This window comes from Cervus elaphus, chromosome 12 (genome assembly GCF_910594005.1).
Source record: "Cervus elaphus chromosome 12, mCerEla1.1, whole genome shotgun sequence".
NCBI classification, from domain to species: Eukaryota; Metazoa; Chordata; class Mammalia; order Artiodactyla; family Cervidae; genus Cervus; species Cervus elaphus.
In genome coordinates, this window is record NC_057826.1 from 78778165 (window position 1) to 78797931 (window position 19767).

Below are 19767 nucleotides of genomic sequence, written 5' to 3' on the forward strand. Positions count from 1 at the left end.
TCACAATACCACTTGCCTAGATGTGGAGTCTATTCCAGGGCTGAACACCACTGCCAAAGAGGGCACACCTGCTAAGAAGACCACCACTCAGGCCCCACCCCAGCTCCAGGGTGGGTGAGTGACCCCTCCTTCCCCTCCCCACCAGCAGGACAGAAGAACGTATCAAGACCTGGGAAAGAGTGTGACCAGGATGGTCAATGCCCTTAGCTAAGTGACGTGTGTTGGAAGGTATGGGAAGACAGGGACAAAGCTGATTCTAGAAGAGGAACCTCTGAAATAGTCCAAATATTTACTTTAGAAATTAGGTTTTTTTTTGGTTAAAAGATATATCCCAATCCATTGAGATCCCTGATGACCAGAGATTAAATGTTGAGACTTCTAGAAATGCAGATTGCCAAGCTTCTATAAAACCTAAGAAACTTCCCTGGTGGTTCAGTGGTTAAGACTCTGCGCTTCCAATGGAGGGGTCATAAGTTCAATCCCTGGTCGGGAAAGTTCTGCATACTGCGTAGCACAGCCAGAAAAACAAAATAGCCTCTCTAACCTACTGCAGCTCATGGCGATCTTTTCCCCTTCTCAGATTTTTTGCTGCAATTGAATTCCAATCATGGAATCTGCCTATATGACTTTTCTACCTACTTAGAAAATTCATGAAAGGTGGAGACCATGGGTGCAGCATTTGTTTTCTCCCAACTCACACCTTTACACTCTCCTTACAGAGAGGTTTAAGATGTGAGCTGGCAGGTGGAGGCAGAGGTGGAGAGGCCAGAAAAGTCTTCCCACGAGTGGCAGGGAGCCTCCAGCGTGGTGCGTGTGCTGTAAAGAGAAGGAACAATGTTGGCTAATTCACTTTCCTGGCTCCACTTCCTTTTCTGCTCAAGGAAAATGTAACACTGGCCCAGCTTACCTTATGGATTTGTTGTGAGGCTTGGATCAGATAATACATATGTAAGTGCTTCATATACAAGCAAACCCTGCCAGTGAAAATTACACTTCTTCTGAACAGCTACTTAAGTTTCTTCTTTTTTTTTAAACCAGATAATCATATATGGAGGGCTTCCCAGGTGGTGCCAGTGGTAAAGAACCCACCTGCCAATGCAGGAGACATAAGAAACACGGGTTTGACCCCTGGGTTGGGAAGATCCCCTGGAGGAGGGCATGGCCACCCGCTCCAGTATTCTTGCCTGGAGAATCACATGGACAGAGGAGCCTGGTGGGACTCATAAAAAGTCAGGCACGACTGAAGTGGCTTAGCATAGCACAATTATATGTGGAATCCATTTGTCCACAGCAGGCGTGTTGGAAATTGAAAAGTAACAAGGCATAAAAATAAAAGGAGCAGAGGAAAATAAATAAATATATAAATAAAAGGAGGAGAGGGAAAAAAATAAATAACTAAAAGGAGAGGAAAGAAAGAGGGAGAGAAGGGAGAACCAGATCATGAGGAAGACACTGTCCTGAGCAAGGCCCAGATGGTACTTACATAAGCAGAGGGCAGCGAGGAGGCGAAGGCCAGACTCTGGGGGGAAGCAGGTGGGGAAGAGCGGTTGCAGCACGTAGTTGGAAAAGGTGAGGGCGATGACAGCCTGGTTGGTGGGGTAGATCACCAGCACCGCGATCCACAGCCTCAGGAACCTGCGGGGGAACCAGATGGAACTTGAGCCAAGATAGGAATTAAGACCCCCGCCCCCACCGCCAGGCATGGCAGGGATTCAGAAGCCATCAGGGGAAGTCTGGGCAAGTCATCAAGCAGTGTTGAGAGAGGCAGGTGGGCTAAAGGGATGCGTTTCCTTGTTGTTTTCTGGGATGCTGAGGAGACCAGCCCCCGCCTGAACGAGACACCTAGCTCTCTGTGCTGACAGTAAACTGGTTTAACAATGAAGCACTATTTCAACTAGTTCCGACCCACGTCTTAGCGTTCCTTCTCTCCTTCTGCTCCTTTCATCATTTCATCATCTCTTCTCTACCACCCTGGCCCCCAGAAGCCACTGGTGGAAAAGAAAATCTGCAACCCCAGAACCTTCACAGTCAGGGCACGCTAAGAGTGTGGCCAGTTACATGAGTGTCAGGAGGGTGTATTGAGTTTGAAGGGAAATGTCCCCATACCCTTGGGCTCCCTAGTTAGAACTGAGCTCTTCAGTATCTGGGCTGTGGGGGCTGAGAAAATCAGAGACACCACTCACTTATTTTTCAGGATAAAAGGGCTTTGTTTTCGTGATGTGCTTTCCCTGGGCATCTCCAATCAGAGTTGTCCTTTAGTTCTACTTGTTCTCACTCATAGAATCTTGCTCTCTAAGGTCAACAGAGATTAAGGGAATTCCCTGGTGGTTCAGTGGTTAGGACTCCACACATTCACTGCCAAGGGCCCAGGTTCGATCCCTGGTCTGGGAACTGAGATCCCGCAAGCCACAAGGTGCAGCAAAGCAGAACAAACAAAAACCCTAAACAGAGATTAAAACTACAGTCTGGTTCCTCTGCCACTCTGAGGGGGATCAAGGGGACACAGGCTGAACTGGCAACTGTGACGTGGAGGAACCCCAAGCTCACACCCTCCTCAGCACACTGGACAGCCCTGGCCTTGGCTTCCCGGACCACTTAGTCCCCCCAGTATTCTCTTACCCAGCCAGGCCTCCAAAGATGTCCTTGACATAGGAGTAGTCACCTCCAGATTTGGGGATGGTGACCCCGAGCTCAGCATAGCACAAGGCTCCCACAGCTGTGATGAGGCCTGTCACAATCCAGATGATGAGAGCCACGCCCACAGAGCCCGCATTCTCTAGCACACCTTTGGGTGAGACGAAGATTCCAGAGCCGATGATGTTCCCTGTGAAAAGCACCGAGAGTAGTGCGGAGAAAAGGGAGTCAGGACAGTTGGCAGGCGGCAGCATGGTGGAGGTGCTCTCGCCTTTGATCTGAGGCAAAATGCCTTTGGGGTGCACAAATCCCCTCCAGGTATGCAGGTATGTCTAGCAATAATTCTCCTTAGCAGGGGAAAGAGCAGCAGACAATGGACATGGAGATCAGGAACTTGTCAGGTATTTTACGTGTGTCATGTAAGCGTCAGGACAAGCCGATGGAGTCAGACATCATTTCTCCCATTTTACAGAGGAAAGTGCATTGCCTAAGTCTACACAGTAGTAAATGGTGGTGCAAATGGAACTTCCAGGGCGCTCCGACTGGGCCAAACGTAGTCTAACCAGGGTGGTGACAAATGCCTTACTTAAGGCTGGCTGGAAAAGGAAGAGCTATAAAATGTGCAGTTAGAAAGCTTTAAAAATGAGCTGAAGGGCAATACCTTTGGACAGACTGTGGTCATACCCTGTGTCTGGGGGTTTCCAAGACCCACAAGTATGGACAGCACTCCTGGAGGCTGGCCTCTACCCCAGACACAATAGCCCCACCCTTGGTGAAGAGCATGAAATAACCGTAAAAAAAAAACAGCTCTTGTAGTTTAGAAGTGGTTTGTCTGGACGCAATACGTGCAAAGCCTTAGCTCTACATTCTTCCAAAGGTCATTCCCCTCCATTGTTTCATGTGCCTCTCACAACAACTTCACTGAATTCAGGAGGAGAAAGGGCAGGTGTTCCTATTTCACAAACCAAGAGACTAAGACACAGAGGGGTTAAGTGGCTTTCTCCAAATTCCACAGCTACTGATGGGTAAAATTGGATCTAGAAGTCAGTCTCCTGATGCTTAATCCAAGGGTTCTTTCCACTAATCCACATCAGTTCTGTGTATAAGGGGCTGGCCTGCTCTCGACAGGTGAGGCTGGCCCCAGGGACTGAATGTTGGCCGCTGGGACGTGTTGGGGCAGGGGAGGAACAGGAGTGTGGGGACAGCTCCTGGGACGTTTCTTCCCAAGCTCTCCTATCTTATGATTCCAGGGGTCAGGGTCCAAGGGTCAGGTGCTTTGAAAGCTCCCTCTTCCTCTTCATGCCCCACCCCGCTGCACCAATGAGGGCCTGGGGGGAAGAAGTAGACACTAAATGGATCCAAGTCAAAATGCAGAGCTGGAGTACTAGAGGCCAGTTGGATTTGACTGTTCTGAATTCCTACCATCTCTCTTTAGTGGTCTGGAACCAGTTCTGGGCTAATTGAGATGCAGATTATGGGATTTTATGCTCAAATTTAGAAAACGGACTTTTAGATATCAATCACAGCTCAGCCTCATTCCAGTCCTGAAAACGTTCACTTCTAAACCAAAATTCAATTTTTAATTCCAGACTGTGCATCCAGGTTATTTTAGTCATAGGGAAAGAGAATATTCCCATCCTGAAAGCAGTAATATTTCATTCTTTGGGGATGTAGAATATGCTGCCCCTTTTCAAGCTAAAGAACTGCTCCTTGAGATGAGTAACAAGGGAGGGGAGGGGCCAGGAGGAGACTACCAGCAGCTGGGAGACTGAAATACCCAACTGGAGAGCCTAGGGCCACAGCTAGATTGAAACACAAAGGCGGCACATTATGACTCAAACAGGCCTTTTTTCTCCTGGGTTAAGCCATCCAAACAGAATAGGGCTACGTAGAGAAGTGAAGATAAAAGAAGAAACAATCCCTCATGTTTAAATTTGTGATCTAAACATCAGGCAAAGAGAGAGAGAAAAATGAAATCCTGGGTGCCCCCAGTTCTTAAAGGCTTTTCCTTTTTTGGTATTTTTTTTTTAAGTCTGAGACTTGGAATGAGAAGCTACCTCTCAACCCCCTTCTCAACTCATCCGCCATGTGTGCTATGCATGAATGCTGGGTCAGCAGAGACTAAAGGGCCTCCTGGTAGCATCCTGGGACAATCAGCGTCAAACGACCCTTCACCTGCCACAGTGAATGTGAGATGGGGCTGCTGATAGTGCTGGAAAGTAACAGTAAACTCCTTGCCTGGCAGGAATTTATCAGAAGAGTCATCTGTAGGGCGTTTTAAAGCCAGCCAAGAAGAGAGCAATAGAAGGTTATAAAACTAGCTCAAGGGATTGGAAAAATAATCAGTATGGGAGAAAAACAGGCTTTGACTTTGGTTTTTAAGATGCCGAAAGGGGTTGTGGGGCGATAGCCAGGAATTTCTCAGGACCAGGAAAAGGCTGTGGATGTTACTGAAAAGATCTCATTTTCTCAGTAATGAAGAATGTCCAAATTCTACTTCAGGGTTCTTAGAAAACACCCCAGTGGAGATGAGTGAGCACTTTGGTTCTCCTGCTTTTGCTCTGACATTTCCAGAGCACGTGCCCCACCCCATCATCCCAGGTGGAAGGTGGGCGGTCCAAGACCAACAGCCCTTTCTGGGGGTCTGACTACTTCCCGTCTCCACTGGTTCTTGGATAATGTGTCCTTCCATGGAGCTCCTATAGCAGATGGTGAGGCTTGGCACTGGGACAAGAGTTCTCCCCATCAACCATCTTGATTTGACCAAATTAAAATGACAAAGATAAAAGTAGGGGAAAAAAAAATAGAGACTTTCTTGGCTGTCCAGTGGTTAAGACTCCGTGCTTCCACGGCAGGGGGTATGGGTTTGATCCTAGGTTGCTGCTGCTAAGTCACGTCAGTTGTGTCCAACTCTGGGCAACCCCATAGACGGCAGCCCACCAGGCTCCCGCTCCTGGGATTCTCCAGGCAAGAACACTGGAGTGGGTTGCCATTTCCTTTTCCAATGCATGAAAGTAAAAAGTGAAAGTGAAGCCGCTCAGTCGTGTCCAACTCTTCGAGACGCCATGGACTGCAGCCTACCAGGCTCCTCCGTCCATGGGATTTCCCAGGCAAGAGTACTGGAGTGGGCCACCAGTGCCTTCTCTGTGATCCCTGGTAGGGGGACTAAAATCCCAAATGTCTCACAGCATGGCCAAAAAATTTTGGGGGCTTCCCTGGTGGCTCAGTGGTGAAAGAATACACCTGCCAACGAAGGAGACATAGGTTCAGTCTCTGATCCAGGAAGATCCCACATGCCTCTAAGCCCGTGCACCACAATTATCAAGCCTGTGCTCCAGAGCCTGGGAGCCACAGCTACTGAGTCCGCATGCTGGAACTGAGTCCATGTGCTGAAACTACTGAAGCCCACATGCCCTAGAGCCCATGCCTCACTAGAGAAAAGCCCATGCAGCAACAAAGACCCAGCACAGTGAAAAATAAAATTTTTAAAAATAAATAGTGAAAAAAAATTGAATTATGTTAACCAAAACTGAGAACTGGGGGATGGGAAGGAGAGGAATGTCTCGCCCCAATTCTAGGAAGCCACTACCTAGAAAATCAGAATCAGATGTCTCTTCCTTAGCAGCCTCTGGAACGACTACAGGAAGACGAAAGTCACTCAGAGCACAGCTATGTACTGGAGCCGAAAGAATACTCACACTACATTTACTAAAAAGTCATGCCTTTTATATACAATCTTTAGTGTAATTATTTGACTAATATATATCTCCCTCACAAGACTGTAAGCTCCATGAGAGTAGACACTGTATTGTTTACCTGTGGAATGTCACAAAGTATTAATAAGCACCCTATAAGTATTTATCGAATAAGTAATGTTTGATGTCAATCTACAGCTTACCTCCATGGAGCAGTTTAATACACCTGTTTATCTGGAACCTCCAAAACCTGTGAAATATGTCAAGTGTGTATTGTAGGCAAATCAGTAAAGCAACCCACTTATTCCGCTGCTGAGAGTAGACTGGCTGGTATTATCATCTCTACTTTATAGGGAAAGAAACTAGGGCAACCATTATTCTCATTTTTCCAAATGGAGAAAATGAAGGAGGTATTATTTTCCCTATTTTACAGATGAAGAACCTGAGATGCAGAGAGGTGGTTATTTGCTTAAATCACAGGTTAAATTAGCAGTCACCATCATAGCCTCAAGCTTTTCCCTGAAAATTGTCAGTTTTACATGCTCCACCCTATAGACAATGAGAAAGGTTCACAGAAGTTGCTTATTAAAGAACTGGAACACAGATCTGATTCTTTCCTTCTATTGCAATACCACCTTCAGCGATGAGTTACGAAAGATTCATGCCTATTACCTTACTTGATTCTCACAACTACTTTCTTGGGTGCACAGGTCAGGCACTCTCATCCCTATTTACTATTGTGAAGACTAAGGTTCAGAGAGGCGAAGAGCCATGATCAAAGTCACATACTGCATTAGGTAGCAAGGCCTGGATGAGAGGCCATGTCCTTGGACTCCTGGCCCAGAGCTTCTTCCTACTGAGCTGCCTCTCCTTGAGAAATTACCCCACACATACCTTAACTGCAGGGCTTTTACACTGTCCAAGTGAGGCTTTTCTGGAATAGCTGTGAAAAAGGAGAACTGGGGAAAGGCTTTTATACCTTTGACTATGAACCTTTCTTGATGAGAGGTTGGAAGAAGTTGATTACAGCAGGAATTTTTTTCTCCATTGTTTTACTCTTAGACTCATCATCTACAAAGCCACTTGAGAACAAGATGCCCAACCGTCTGGTAGAGCCAGGGTCAGTTGGGTTTTCAATCCTCTCTTTCATCGACCCCAATTAGGGAAATAACCATCTTATCACACAGATCTTCTCTAGTGAAAAATGGGCCCTAGGATGCCTGGACAATGAGGTCCAGATTGGCTTGTTCTGTCAAAGAAAAGCCAAGTGAACCACTCCATTAAGAAGGGGCCAAGTTGTATCAGTGGGCAAGTCATCACTAGAAAAACTGCTGGAATTGAGAAAATCCACATTGGCCGTGAAAAATCGCTGACTTCCACCTGTGGGCCAATACCCATGTGATTCTTATTAAGGCCTTACTCACTTCCAGGCCTGTCCACGCTAGAATGCTGCAGCCATCACAGAATGTCCTAGGGCATGGAATTACAGATTCTACTGCCCAACAGACCCTCAGATCCAAAAGGCTTTGGCCTTCTCTACTGACTCATGCTAGTCTTGGAATCTAGCCAGGGCTTCTCCTGGACCTTGGAGGTTCTGTCCATTTCCATGATGTCCAGACAAAACCAGGGCAAATCTTTGTGCTTCTCCCACAAAATGGTTGGAAGGGTCTCAGGATTTTCAGCACTGCAAGAATAGCATGGAAATGGGGTCAGCACGTTGAGGCCAGGCTTTGATCCTCACAGCAGGCCTAAAAGCTCACCATGCCTCTCATCCTATCTCCACTTTCCATCAGGACTGTACAAACAGCCACGTCAGGGTGATGGCAGGTCAGGACTCCAAAACACACCCTGTGGGGTTGCCGTCTCTTGTGGAACAGAGATGGGGAAGGAGCTTTAGGACTCTGCTGGTTTAGATTCCTTGCTGAAGAATGAAATGGGTGCTAGACTTAAGAGTCAGAGGAGCCACTGAGTCCTTGCTTTGCCACTCACAAGCTGAGTGGCCTGAATTTTTCTTAGTGTCCCTACACCTGCTGAATAGGAATACTTGCTCCTGCCTTGCCTACCTCACGAGGTTGTGGTGGGGATCAAAGGCGAACATACATGCATGGAAGCACTTTATAATCCGCTTAATGATCACAAATATAAGGAGTTGCTAGGATTTGCAATAGTAGGGGTAGAGACAGTCTCTATAAGACACCAATAATGGTTTCACCTTGGAAGTTTGGCTCTGAAATAGCATTGCAGCGCCAGGGCCGTGAAGCATTCTCTGAGCATGTTTACTTGTCTAGGTATGATTTTTAGATGCTTCAGGTGGGCGGCCAACAGGTAATTGCATCTCAAAAAGTATTTATTGAGCACCCACTCTGTACATTCTTGCTTTAAAACGTAATTGGGAAGAACTAGTTCACACATGGACTTTTAACATAATAGATGGAGCCAACCACCACCCACCAGACACTGAAAGACAGGCATCCTGGCCTGAGGGGCTAAGACTGCTGAGCCCTCAAAAATGCCCATTAAGGATTCACAGCAGGTGTCCAGCGTCTCCCTGTCTGATTGGGAAACCAGGCACCAACAGTAAGAGGCTTTGTCTACCTCAGTGGTGCTCATCCAGGGACAATTTTGCACCATCTTCCCACTTTCAGGGGACAACTGGCAGTGTCTGGAGACATTTTTGGTTGCCATAGCTGGTGAGGGGGTGCATGGGACGGCCCCCAAAAACAACAAAATATCTGACCCAAAATATAATAGTGCTGAGGCTGAGGTAAGCCTCAATGTTAATTTCTAAAGTCTTTTTCAAATTTGAACTTAGATGAGATTTAGCATGCTTTGTGTTTTGCTTGTTTTTTGCTACATGTAAAAATTTATTGTTTACGGGAATAACTCGTTTTTAAGCTAAAACTTTTTTTTCAAATGCAACACTAAATTTACCACCTTAACCATTTGTAAGTGTACAGTTCAGTAAGTTCAGTTTGTTAAGCATTTTCAGGGTGGTCCAGTGGTTAAGACTCTGTGTTTCCACTGCAGAGGGCACAAGTTCGATCCCTAGCTGGAGAGCCAAGATCCCACAGGCAGCCAAGAGAAAGCATATTCACATTGTTGGGAGGCAGATCTCTAATGGATGGTTTGGCTTAGATGGACTGCTATTATTCAACAAATACTTTCTACGCACTTACCCATGCCAGGCTGAATACATGAGGATATGAAAATGAGAAAGACTCAGTCCCTGTCCTCAGGGAATTATGGTGACATGATGCACGTGGACACAGAACTGACAACACCAGGGAAAGCAGAAGTTGCATGAAAGCAATCGCAATACATGACAAGATATTAGGGATGTACAACGTCACTTGTGGGGGCTGCTCAGAAAAAGCTTCCTAGAAGAGGGGAAGCATAAGAAGCTGATGAGTAAGTAGACTCGAGTCAACAGAGAAAAGGAAAAACACTGTCTACTTGATAAACAGGTCAGACTTGGGCTGAATTGGCCAGTTCTTCCCATCACCCGATCAATCTAACCTGGTTTTGAACCAAAATGAATGAGGGTGGGGGGGGGGGATAAGGGAAGTGGGGGTGGTGGAGGATGAGCTTAGGAGAGAAAGAAACTAATATTTATTGAATATAAACTGCTGGATACCAGCCAGTTTAACATTTCACAAGAAATTTCTATTTATTGCCAATAAACTTATTCCAGGTTACAAAGCTTGTAAAGAGGAAAGCAGTTTACAAACCCAAGACTATCTCCAAAGCCCTTCCTTTTCTGATATCAACAATGGTTCCTCCCTGTTCACAACATAATACAAATCATGGGAAAATTCATCATATGCTTTCTACTCCCAGCATCAGGACCCACTTAGCAAATGTCTCCTTATCCCTAGACAACCTGACCTGCCTGTATCAGCTGCTGATTAAACATGCTATGCAGAACTGTACTCTAAAGAGGCTGCTAAAGCATTTACGAATCTCACAGATGTACAGGCACCTTGAAACTCTATACATAGTGAGAGAAGTACACTAACAATTCTGCAGCAACTAAACACCCCCTGGGTAATTGGCCTTCACAATATGCTGCTCAATGTGAGGTTGCCCAGAACATCTCAAGGCACATTATGAAACCCTCTCCCCAGAAGTGACGTCACTGGTAATGCTGAAGATATTAACCGCAGGGAGCAAACCAATGTGAAGAGCTGTGACGTGACAATGGATGAGGGATGAGATGTGATTGATAAAGCTTTTCGGCTCAGACTTCATTCATTCTATAAATAAAACAGCTTAAAATAGACTTGAGAAAAAAAATAATAGACTTGAGGCACAATTTGGCTTCTTAGAAATAAAATTCACCAGTGCTTAGCACAAGGCCTAGAATATAATGTTGAATGAGTATTTGTTAAATGTTAAAATATGGGATGATCAGAATCCTGTGGCCAGTAGACCCCATACCTGTGCCAGGGAGCAGCCTGCACTTTGTCATTTACAGATTTCCAGGGAGAAGAGCCCAGGGGGCCTCCCTTGCAGACATGTTCTGGGAGGGGAACAAGGCATGGTCTTTCTTGCTCTGCACTCTCTCAGTTGGGAGTTAAAAATTAGAAGGGATGAACTCCTTTTGGTTGTTTTGGGTAGTTCAGGATATATTCTTGGGGTTATTTGCTCATTCCTGCTTTTTTGATACCCTCTCACCATCTCCAAACAATAATAACCAAACAAGGACTTCCCTGGTGGTCCAGCGTTTAAGAATCTGCCTGCCAACTCAGGAGACACAGGTTCAATCCCTGGTCCAGAAAGATTCCACATGCAACTAAGCCCATACACCACATCTACTGAAACCCTCATGTTCTAGAGCCCATGCTCTGCAACAAGAGAAGCCACTGCAATGGGAAGCTCTCGCTCACTGCAACTGGAGAAAGTCAGCATGCAGCAATGAAGACCTAGCGCGGTCAAAACCAAACAAACAAACAAAAAAATAACAACAAACAACAAGAGCAACAACAGACATTCCTAAGGCTTTCTTGGTAGGCAGCTCTGCTGCCGGATTAACCCGCAGAGGAAAGCAGAAAACCCTGGTATCTGGGCAACCTGAAAGTCTCACCCAGTATGCCCATACCACCATGCCACTTCAATAAGCCAATTTAATTCAGAAAAAGTGGTATATGTGGTGCTGGCCTCTCTGAGGTCATCTGATCTGGGTACAGGGTGTTTTTGTCGTTGCTTTTCTAAATAGAATGGGTTGTTTGATTCTGTTTCTCTGGACATCTTTTTTACCTGCTGGGTTTCTATTTTCTTTCCCCAACCCTAAGTGTCTCCTGCTAGTCATTGATTCTGCATAACTCTGCTCTTTGAGACAGCATATTGGAGCCCTGCCAGCAGCCCTGCCTCAACTAGATTACTCCTTGAGCCCCCTGGTTCCTGGAGGTAGGAAGCACCAGGATCCCTGGTTCCAGCCACCCTGTGGAGCATTTTGATTAAGCCCAGTGGCTTCAGAGTTCAATGACTTGGATGGGAATCCTGGCTCTGCCACTGCCAGTTATTTATTCATTCAATTCCACCCTTTCCATAACAGTACTTATTTCATGGGCTTAGATGAAAATACTCATAAAGCACTGATCTGGTATGTGGTAGTGCTCAGTAAATGGTAGCTACTTATTATTATTACACCACTGAGTATAACCTCTCTCTGTTTACCAAGATGTGTTTGTTTTGAAAAGTATCCTACTTGGCTTCTGTCTCAAAGTTTTCTTTGAGAACAATGAGAGTTTTAAACATGTTTTCATCTTGAATGAACCAAATCCTAACCCCTCTCATGTTGGAAAAAAAAAACAAAACAAAAACTGAAGTACAAATTTGAGAAGAATTTTCACACTCCAGCCCTCTGGTTAATATCCAATAGACATTTGGGGAATTAGAAAGCTAATACATTAAATCAAAGACTAAAATGTAAAATCTTCTCAAATGGTGTCAAAATACATGGGTCTGAAAATCTTTTGGACCTGAAATATTTCCAAATCAGCCCAGTGCCATTTCAGTACGGTTACACCTACAGTATGCTTCTTTGTTGACAAACAGCCTTTTAAAAAAGTTTTCCCCCAACTTTTCCAGTATCAGATACCCATGTCCTTTCCCAACTCCAGTGTCAGGGCTATGGTCCTGCATGGCGCACTCCCCCACCACACAAGACACATCAGCCTCCCTCCCTCCTCTCTAGGTTACCGATTAGAAACAGGAAATGGCTAAGAGGTTTGACTCTGGAGTCAGAAGATCTCAGTAGTCAGTCCTCCAGGGTCTGTGACTCCATTTCCCCATGTGTAAAACAGAGTTATAATACCTATTTCCACAGAATGGTGGTCAGGATTAAATAAGGTAATATATAAAGAGTTTATGGAAAGCTATGGTTTTTCCAGTAGAGAACGCCGGTCCAGAAAGGAGAAGCGAGCATGTGGGAGAGTCAATGGAAGCATGGTCTGTGCTGACCACATCCTGCAATAGTGGAGCCAGCACACCTCAGGCTCCAACCCCCCACCAGTGTCTTCCTGCGGCTATACTGGTACTTCAGCACTCAACTGACTGCTCAGATCTTGTTTACACTGGGACACTTCCTTGCAAGGAACACAACACTGAGTGCTTCGTCTATAAAAACAAATAAGGACCTCTGCACAGGATCTGAAGGCAAACACCTCTTTTAGGACATGACAATTGAGAGTAGAGAATAATGCTTATGAGTTTCATTTAGGATTTAGACAAGCTGTAGGTCTGAATCTTTAATATTTTTCAGCTGTGTGACCCTCACCAAGTTTCTTGTCTCTCTGAGCCTCTATTTCCTTATGTGGAGGGAGGGCTAAGAAGTGCTTACCACATGGGATTATTGTGAGGGATAAATAAGACAATGTAGGACTTCCCTGGTGGTCCAGTGACTTCATGCTCCCAATGCAGGGGCCCAGGGAACCAGATTCCATGTGCTGCAACTAAGACCTGGTACAGCCAAATAAATAAATACTTACAAAAAAAAAAAAAAAGAATGTATGTTTGGCAATTGGACAAGTGTCTGGCATATAATAAATTTTTAATAATAACAGTAGCTTTGATAGCATTAATTAATGAATTTTGTGGCTCCTTCGTACTTTCTTTAGATTTTGAGGGGGACTCCACATTCATGAAGAAATCTAAGTTCACCTATTGCCAATAGGTTTCTTTGGCCAAATATGTGGTGAGCAATAGCCTGGTTAAATTAGGGCAAAGGTGATGTTTAAAAATTAAAACTGAAAAAAAAAAAATTAAAACTGGACAACCTCATTTCCAAGTTGATGAAACTATTCCTAGCTTAAAAGATTTTCAAGTCAGGTTCCCAACAGCCATTCAAATAAACACTTTATTACTACTGTCTTCATATTTTTGTCGAAGAGTCAATTAAATTCAACAATCATTTGAGTAACTATTTCAAGTCAGGGACTCTGCTAAGCACCACTGAACACTAGGATCACTGAATTTCATGTGCAGAATGCCATTTCTATTTTTGCATTTGGTCTTGAAAAAACCTGAATCACTGTCATCTACTCGGAAACCCCTCTAGAGGACAGGGCAGCTACTCAGCACTTTTGTAAATCAACAGCCACACGGGCAGGGGAAGTGGAAAGGATTTTGCCCCCACAACACCCTAAAGGGGAAATGTGTGTCTCAGCTTAAATGGAGATACAATCATGACTGTTAACTCTACAAGGATTCTTGAACTTTGGAATAATACCCTGATTTCTCTGAAATCATATATTTGGGGCCTCTTTTCACCATAGAATACCAGAGTTGTTATTCTTCTTGCTACAATACCAGTAGGAGCACTGGGACTATTCTTACACCGAAGTGCTATCCCTGAGGTTGTGGACAAATCATTAGTAGCATTCACCCAACTAAAAGCCATAGCTCTTACACCTGGACACTCCCATTTCTTCACAGTCTTAGAAAAATACTAAAGAAAGAGACAAAAACAAGCCCATTATATAGGAAAATATCCTCAACCCTTGAATACTTGCACATATATAGGGGTGGGTGAGCAAGGTTGAGGCAGGAAGGAGGTCTGATTGTGCTCATGTGCATGTGGGTATAAACATCTGTGTATGAATCAGAATCTTCCCAAAGGGAGGAAAGTACTTAATCCTCTCAGTCAAACTGGTGAAAGAGGTAACAGCTCTGGGCTATTTATAGACCTTAAATTGGCATGTGCTGTACATATTGTGGACTTTGCTGATCTCATTTTTTAGAGCAGTTGCAATAAAGGCGAGATAGAGAAAAGACAATGAGAGATTAAAATCCTGACTATAATATTCTAAAATAACATTACCGTACTTGTAACTGTGGATGCCTGGAAACCTACCAGAGTCAGAGAATTAGACAGAGCAGCATTCCACTTTGAAAGCTGAGTGGCGATAACACTGAAGGCTGGGTGCAGAGGTGAAGAGGATTATCTGAATACTGTACTGATATTATTTGATTTCAAGGGTGTTCTCCAATGTCAGCATTGCTTAGTTGCCAAAATGCTTCTGTGCTACCATGAGGACCATGGGATTATCCAGAGAAACTGGTCTGTGGGCACCAGGACAGTACAAGCCTTCAATAGGAAGTCTGCACAGAAATTGATCTGGCCTGACTGTCCTGTACCCCTTTCTCTGGGGAAAACGTAAGGCCCCCTCCCAAAGACAGCAGAAGAAACTCTCATCTTCAGGAGTAAAGGCAGTAATGAACCATTGCGCATCTACAGGGGCTCTCTGGAAAGAGGACTGTGTGTTGTCTAGAGACAGGGCCATATTTAGGACCCCTGCCTGGTAGAGTGCAGTTAGAGGGTTGGAGTGGCCTGCACCGGCACTCTCGGGGACACTCAGGCTCCCCAGTTTCAAAGCCTTCAGCCGGACTCACCATTCTAATTACTCCCGTTTCCCTTCAGAACCTCACAGGGTCTTCCATGAGGTAAGGGACATGGATATTACACAACTCCACTAAGCAATGAGAGAAGCTGCCAACTACACAATTACAGAAAGGTACAATCTGTCGTGTCTTTTCTTCCATAATTTATTTCCTCACCCATGAAATGGGAATAACAGCCCTGTCACATCTACTTCACAAGAAAAAGTGCTGGATAGGATGGAAAAGCTAGAGAAAAGCAAGGCATCCTTATACTGCTGTTGTGGCTATTTTTATTACACACCCCCGAGACCCATAGTCTCATATAAAGTAAAACCAAATAGCTCCTAAATATGTCTCAAAAGCCAATCCACAGCCTGGTAAGGAATTGGCTGCAGAAAAGCCTGTTAAAAATCTAGGTTCCCCAGTCCTACCTTAAGTCACTGGAATCAGCCTTCCAGTGTCAAGCCCAGAGACCTATATTTTCAGGAAGCTTGCAGGCAACACTGACCATCAGCCAGGAGCGTGTCCCCTAAGTGCTCCATTCCCCAAACACTGGACAGGACTGGTTTGGGGGAAGAGATGCGTGATATACAACACGTCCTATACCTCTCAAACTTAATCAGTTTGTGTAGGCGATAGCACAGGTGAACGACAACCCTTTTCTAAGGGAGCAGGACGCAGAAAACAGTGCTTTGCGGGGTTGGGGGGGCCTGAGGGATTAAGGTTCTACAAGAGGACCACCAGACAGGGAGGAACGGTCGGTGGGAAAAGGAATTGGACTCACCTACAATGATACCACAAGCACTGACCAATCCAATCTCTTTCTTCAGGGCCACTCCGCCCCCTCCAGAATCAGCCTCCTGCGAACTGCTCCCACCTGGGTGGTTCTTTTCAGTGTTGTTCCGGTGCCTGGCTCCTTTCTCCATGTTTCTCAATAGGATTTCAACCTCCGAAAGGTATCTCTCTTTCTAAATGCATATGGGTGTAAATATATTTAGAGAGAGAGCCTTTCAAATGGAAACGTCCTTTTCCGTGATAAGGACCACTCCTACCCTCTTTAAAAAATAATAAAAATACCCAGGCAGATAAAAGAGAAAGATGAAAATATTCCTATTCCGTCTTGACACTTTCTTGTCACTCGTGCTTACAAACAAGGAAAGTGTTGTTAAAATGGGGGCGGGGGGAGAGACACAGACATTTAAATGTAAAAATAGAACTGTACCAGCTACTCTGGTCGGAATGCTCCTGAAAGGGATGTAGCTCTTCAGAAACCAGGACCGTTTTGCACTGTGTAGCAGGCAGTGGCTTATTTCAGAGCTTCAAAGAGATGGTCTGGATTTCCCTCAGCTATCCCCCTAAGAAAACAGAGATTGTCTTTACCTCCCCTTAGCCTTTTATGAGGATAAAAGTCGTTTTCATTAACTGAAAGGAAAAAAGGCAATCCTCCGGTACTTTCTTCTCTTTCAGTGGACCCGAGCGGTTCGCTCCGGGTCCTGTTTCCACCTGGCGTGGGTTCCTTCCCCCTCCCGTCTCCTGCCTTCCGCTTTCTCCAGAGGTCCTCTTCTGTGTCGCCTGGTTTCTTGTCCTTATTTTCCTTCTTCCGATCTCCGTCAGTCCTCAGGGCACAGACCGCCGCATCCCTCGTGGTTCCAGGAGAGTGCCTCTAGCACAAACGAACGTGCTTCCCTTTTAGCGAGGGGTTTTAAATGCTGGGCTAGCTCCGCCTCCCACTTCCAGCGTTGCTCTGCATCCTCCCTCTCCTCCCTCCCATTCAATGTAAATAGCAGCACACAGTCCCCAAAGATCACCGACAAGATGGATGAAAAGATTTCTCATTGTTATCGACCTTCTCCCTTGTCTCCATCTTTCTCTTTGTAAGTAGTGGAAGTAAAATCCTCCCAGGTCGACTGTTCGGGAGAGTCCAGGAGCTGGTACAGCATTACAGGTCATTCAGCAGACGTGGGCTTTATAAATAAGGGACCGGTTGTGCAGACACTTCAAAACCATCACAAATACACTGGCGAATATATTAAAATATTTATGTCTGGAAGATTTGAAGGAGAGAAGGCAGCAGGGACGTTATCTTCAAGTATCTGAAAACAGGAGGAAATCGGGGTGGGAGAGGGGAATGGAAAGAATTAAGACTAATGGAAAAGAGGTTCATTTAGTATAATTGTGAGCAGCCTTGAAGAGTACAGTGGAAACAGAAGTACCAGGAAGAAGTGGTAGCCTTACTGATCACATCTCTTACTAATATTTAGTGTTAGATTAAACAGGAAAAAAAAAAAGACCTCAACCCTGGTCCCAGGAAAAAAATGACACAAAATCTGGTGGAATGGGGCCTTTTATAGCTTCTAATATTATATTTTTGCATAATGAAATTATTAGAAACGCAGACCAGAGAGGAGGTGGGGAGTTATCAGCACCTCTCTGATCATGAAGCAGGTTGTTGATGTTAAGAGATGGCTTACTTCCATATTGATATTGTATCTAGTCTTCTGTGAAGAATTCTACCCAGAAACTACTGCTTTAGGTGAGAGCAATGATGGCTATTTATAATTGCAAGGTACTCTGAAAAAACAGCAGAAAGCAATATAGCATACAAAAGTATATATCTAAAATGAAATTATTTTGAATATGTTACATACATTATGCAAAAGCACTTGAGTTTAAAGTGGGTCTAAAAAAGTTCCCAAGTTGACACTAAGTGTGGAAATTTGGCCTCACTTTCTGCAGAATGTTCCAAACGATTTTGGATTTTAAGAAAAGTAAATACTTAATTCCTTAAAATGGGGATGGTTGAGCTGTTATAGGAAGGTCTTTTTCAAATGGGGTAAAGTCCAATCAACAATCTTTTCCATTTCTCCCCTTGACCACTCAGCAAGTATTAAGAGGTTTCAAAGGTTGAGAGTTCAACTGCTGCTTCTCCTTCTGCAGTTCATGATACAATAAATTGAAAGCCTCAGCAAAAAAAAAAAAGGTGGGGGGTGGTGATGCAAAAAGGATTTTTTTCTTAACAAAAGGAGCAGACGAACAGACAAGGCAGGGAATATATAGCCCAAAACTCCACAGGAGGGGATGAGTCATGAGAAATGAAAAAAATTTGAATTGCTTTTGGCCTTTCCTCATGACATCAGAGAGCATCAATAATCTCATTTTGAAACTTCTGCTCAAATTTCAACATCAAGGTATAAAACAGTCTTTCTGCTCTCAAATATGAATTCTTTCAGTAATGTTTCAATTCAAAAGATGTAGATTTAGTATGAGATAAAATAAGAATGTGATGAATTCAAGGTCTCTTGCCTAAACTGGTGCTTACTGACCACAATATGGTAAGCTTTAGCCATCTCAATTTATGAACTAAGAAGCTAAGAGAGGAATAGGATCAAATGCAACCGTGGAATGCAATTAAGCACAGCCAATTGGAAAGAACGGGTTGTTGAAGATTAATATTTCTATTTCTTTTGCACTTGAAGTTTATAAGTGGCTTATGATTGTCTACTAATGGTACAATGTAAAGGCTAGAAAAGGAATCTCCACCCCTTCTCCCTCCACAAGACCATTCATGCATATTATATGGCTCCCTCCAGGTTGGGATCTTTTTGTGAAATAAAGCCTAAGTGTGTCAAAATTCCACATGGCTAACATGAAACTCAGGAGAGAAAGAAAAATTTTCCTGTGGTAATTTGAGAAAAATCTGTAAGAATAATTAACTGAAGGTTCAATTTTGAGCACTGAATTCTTCTTTATTCATAACTAATGTACATTTACCTTTATAACTTTAAATCTACTATCTATATTTAAATAATACATTGTCTACAAACTGTTTTCTGCACAATATCTTGATTTTTTTTTTTTCTCATTAAATACTATGGGTAGACAAGACAATTATTTTTTCCTCTTTTAAAGATTGGGAAGCTGAGGCTCAGAGAAACGTCTTATCTGAGGACAAAGATAGGGCACCTTTGGACAGACAGGCTATCAATGGTTTACACTGATATATTTCCCTAGGACACTGCAGCTACTTGCTGATGCCTCAGCTTCTTCCACTTGAGGGAGGTGAAGACCTTTGATCAGGTCCATGTCCATATCTTCTTGAGTTGATAGCATAACTGTGCTACAGCCCACCTTGATATCACATCTGATATTTGATGAAAGTGAAAGAGGAGAGTGAAAAAGTTGTCTTAAAGCTCAACATTCAGAAAACTAAGATCATGGCATCTGGTCCCATCACTTCATGGCAAATAGATGGGGAAACAGTGGAAACAGTGTCAGACTTTATTTTTTGGGCTCCAAAATCACTGCAGATGGTGATTGCAACCATGAAATTAAAAGACGCTTAATCCTTGGAAGGAAAGTTATGACCAACCTTGATAGCATATTAAAAAGCAAAGACATTACTGTGCCAAAAAATGTCCGTCTAGTCAAGGCTATGATTTTTGCAGTGGTCAGGTATGGATGTGAGAGTTGGACTGTGAAGAAAGCTGAGCATCGAAGAATTGATGCTTTTGAACTGTGGTGTTGGAGAAGGTTCTTGAGAGTCCCTTGGACTGCAAGG

At 44.2% G+C, this 19767-nt stretch overlaps 1 protein-coding gene across 2 annotated transcripts in view; it reads right to left on the reverse strand.

Annotated features, from left to right (window-relative positions):
• SLC7A8 (solute carrier family 7 member 8) overlaps positions 1 to 16732 on the reverse strand; it is a 51589-nt gene extending 34857 nt beyond the window's left edge. The window contains exons 1-4 of one of the 2 annotated variants that reach the window (XM_043920170.1): positions 16432 to 16732; positions 15994 to 16177; positions 2620 to 2824; positions 1484 to 1635 (exon numbers count right to left, since the gene is read on the reverse strand). In XM_043920170.1, the coding sequence (XP_043776105.1) occupies positions 1484 to 1635; positions 2620 to 2824; positions 15994 to 16135 (499 nt within the window). In that variant the 5' untranslated portion in view covers positions 16136 to 16177; positions 16432 to 16732. The remainder of the gene's footprint in view (positions 1 to 1483; positions 1636 to 2619; positions 2825 to 15993; positions 16178 to 16431) is intronic. The other variant, XM_043920171.1, reaches the window with a different exon arrangement.
• Between the last annotated feature and the right edge of the window lie 3035 nt (positions 16733 to 19767).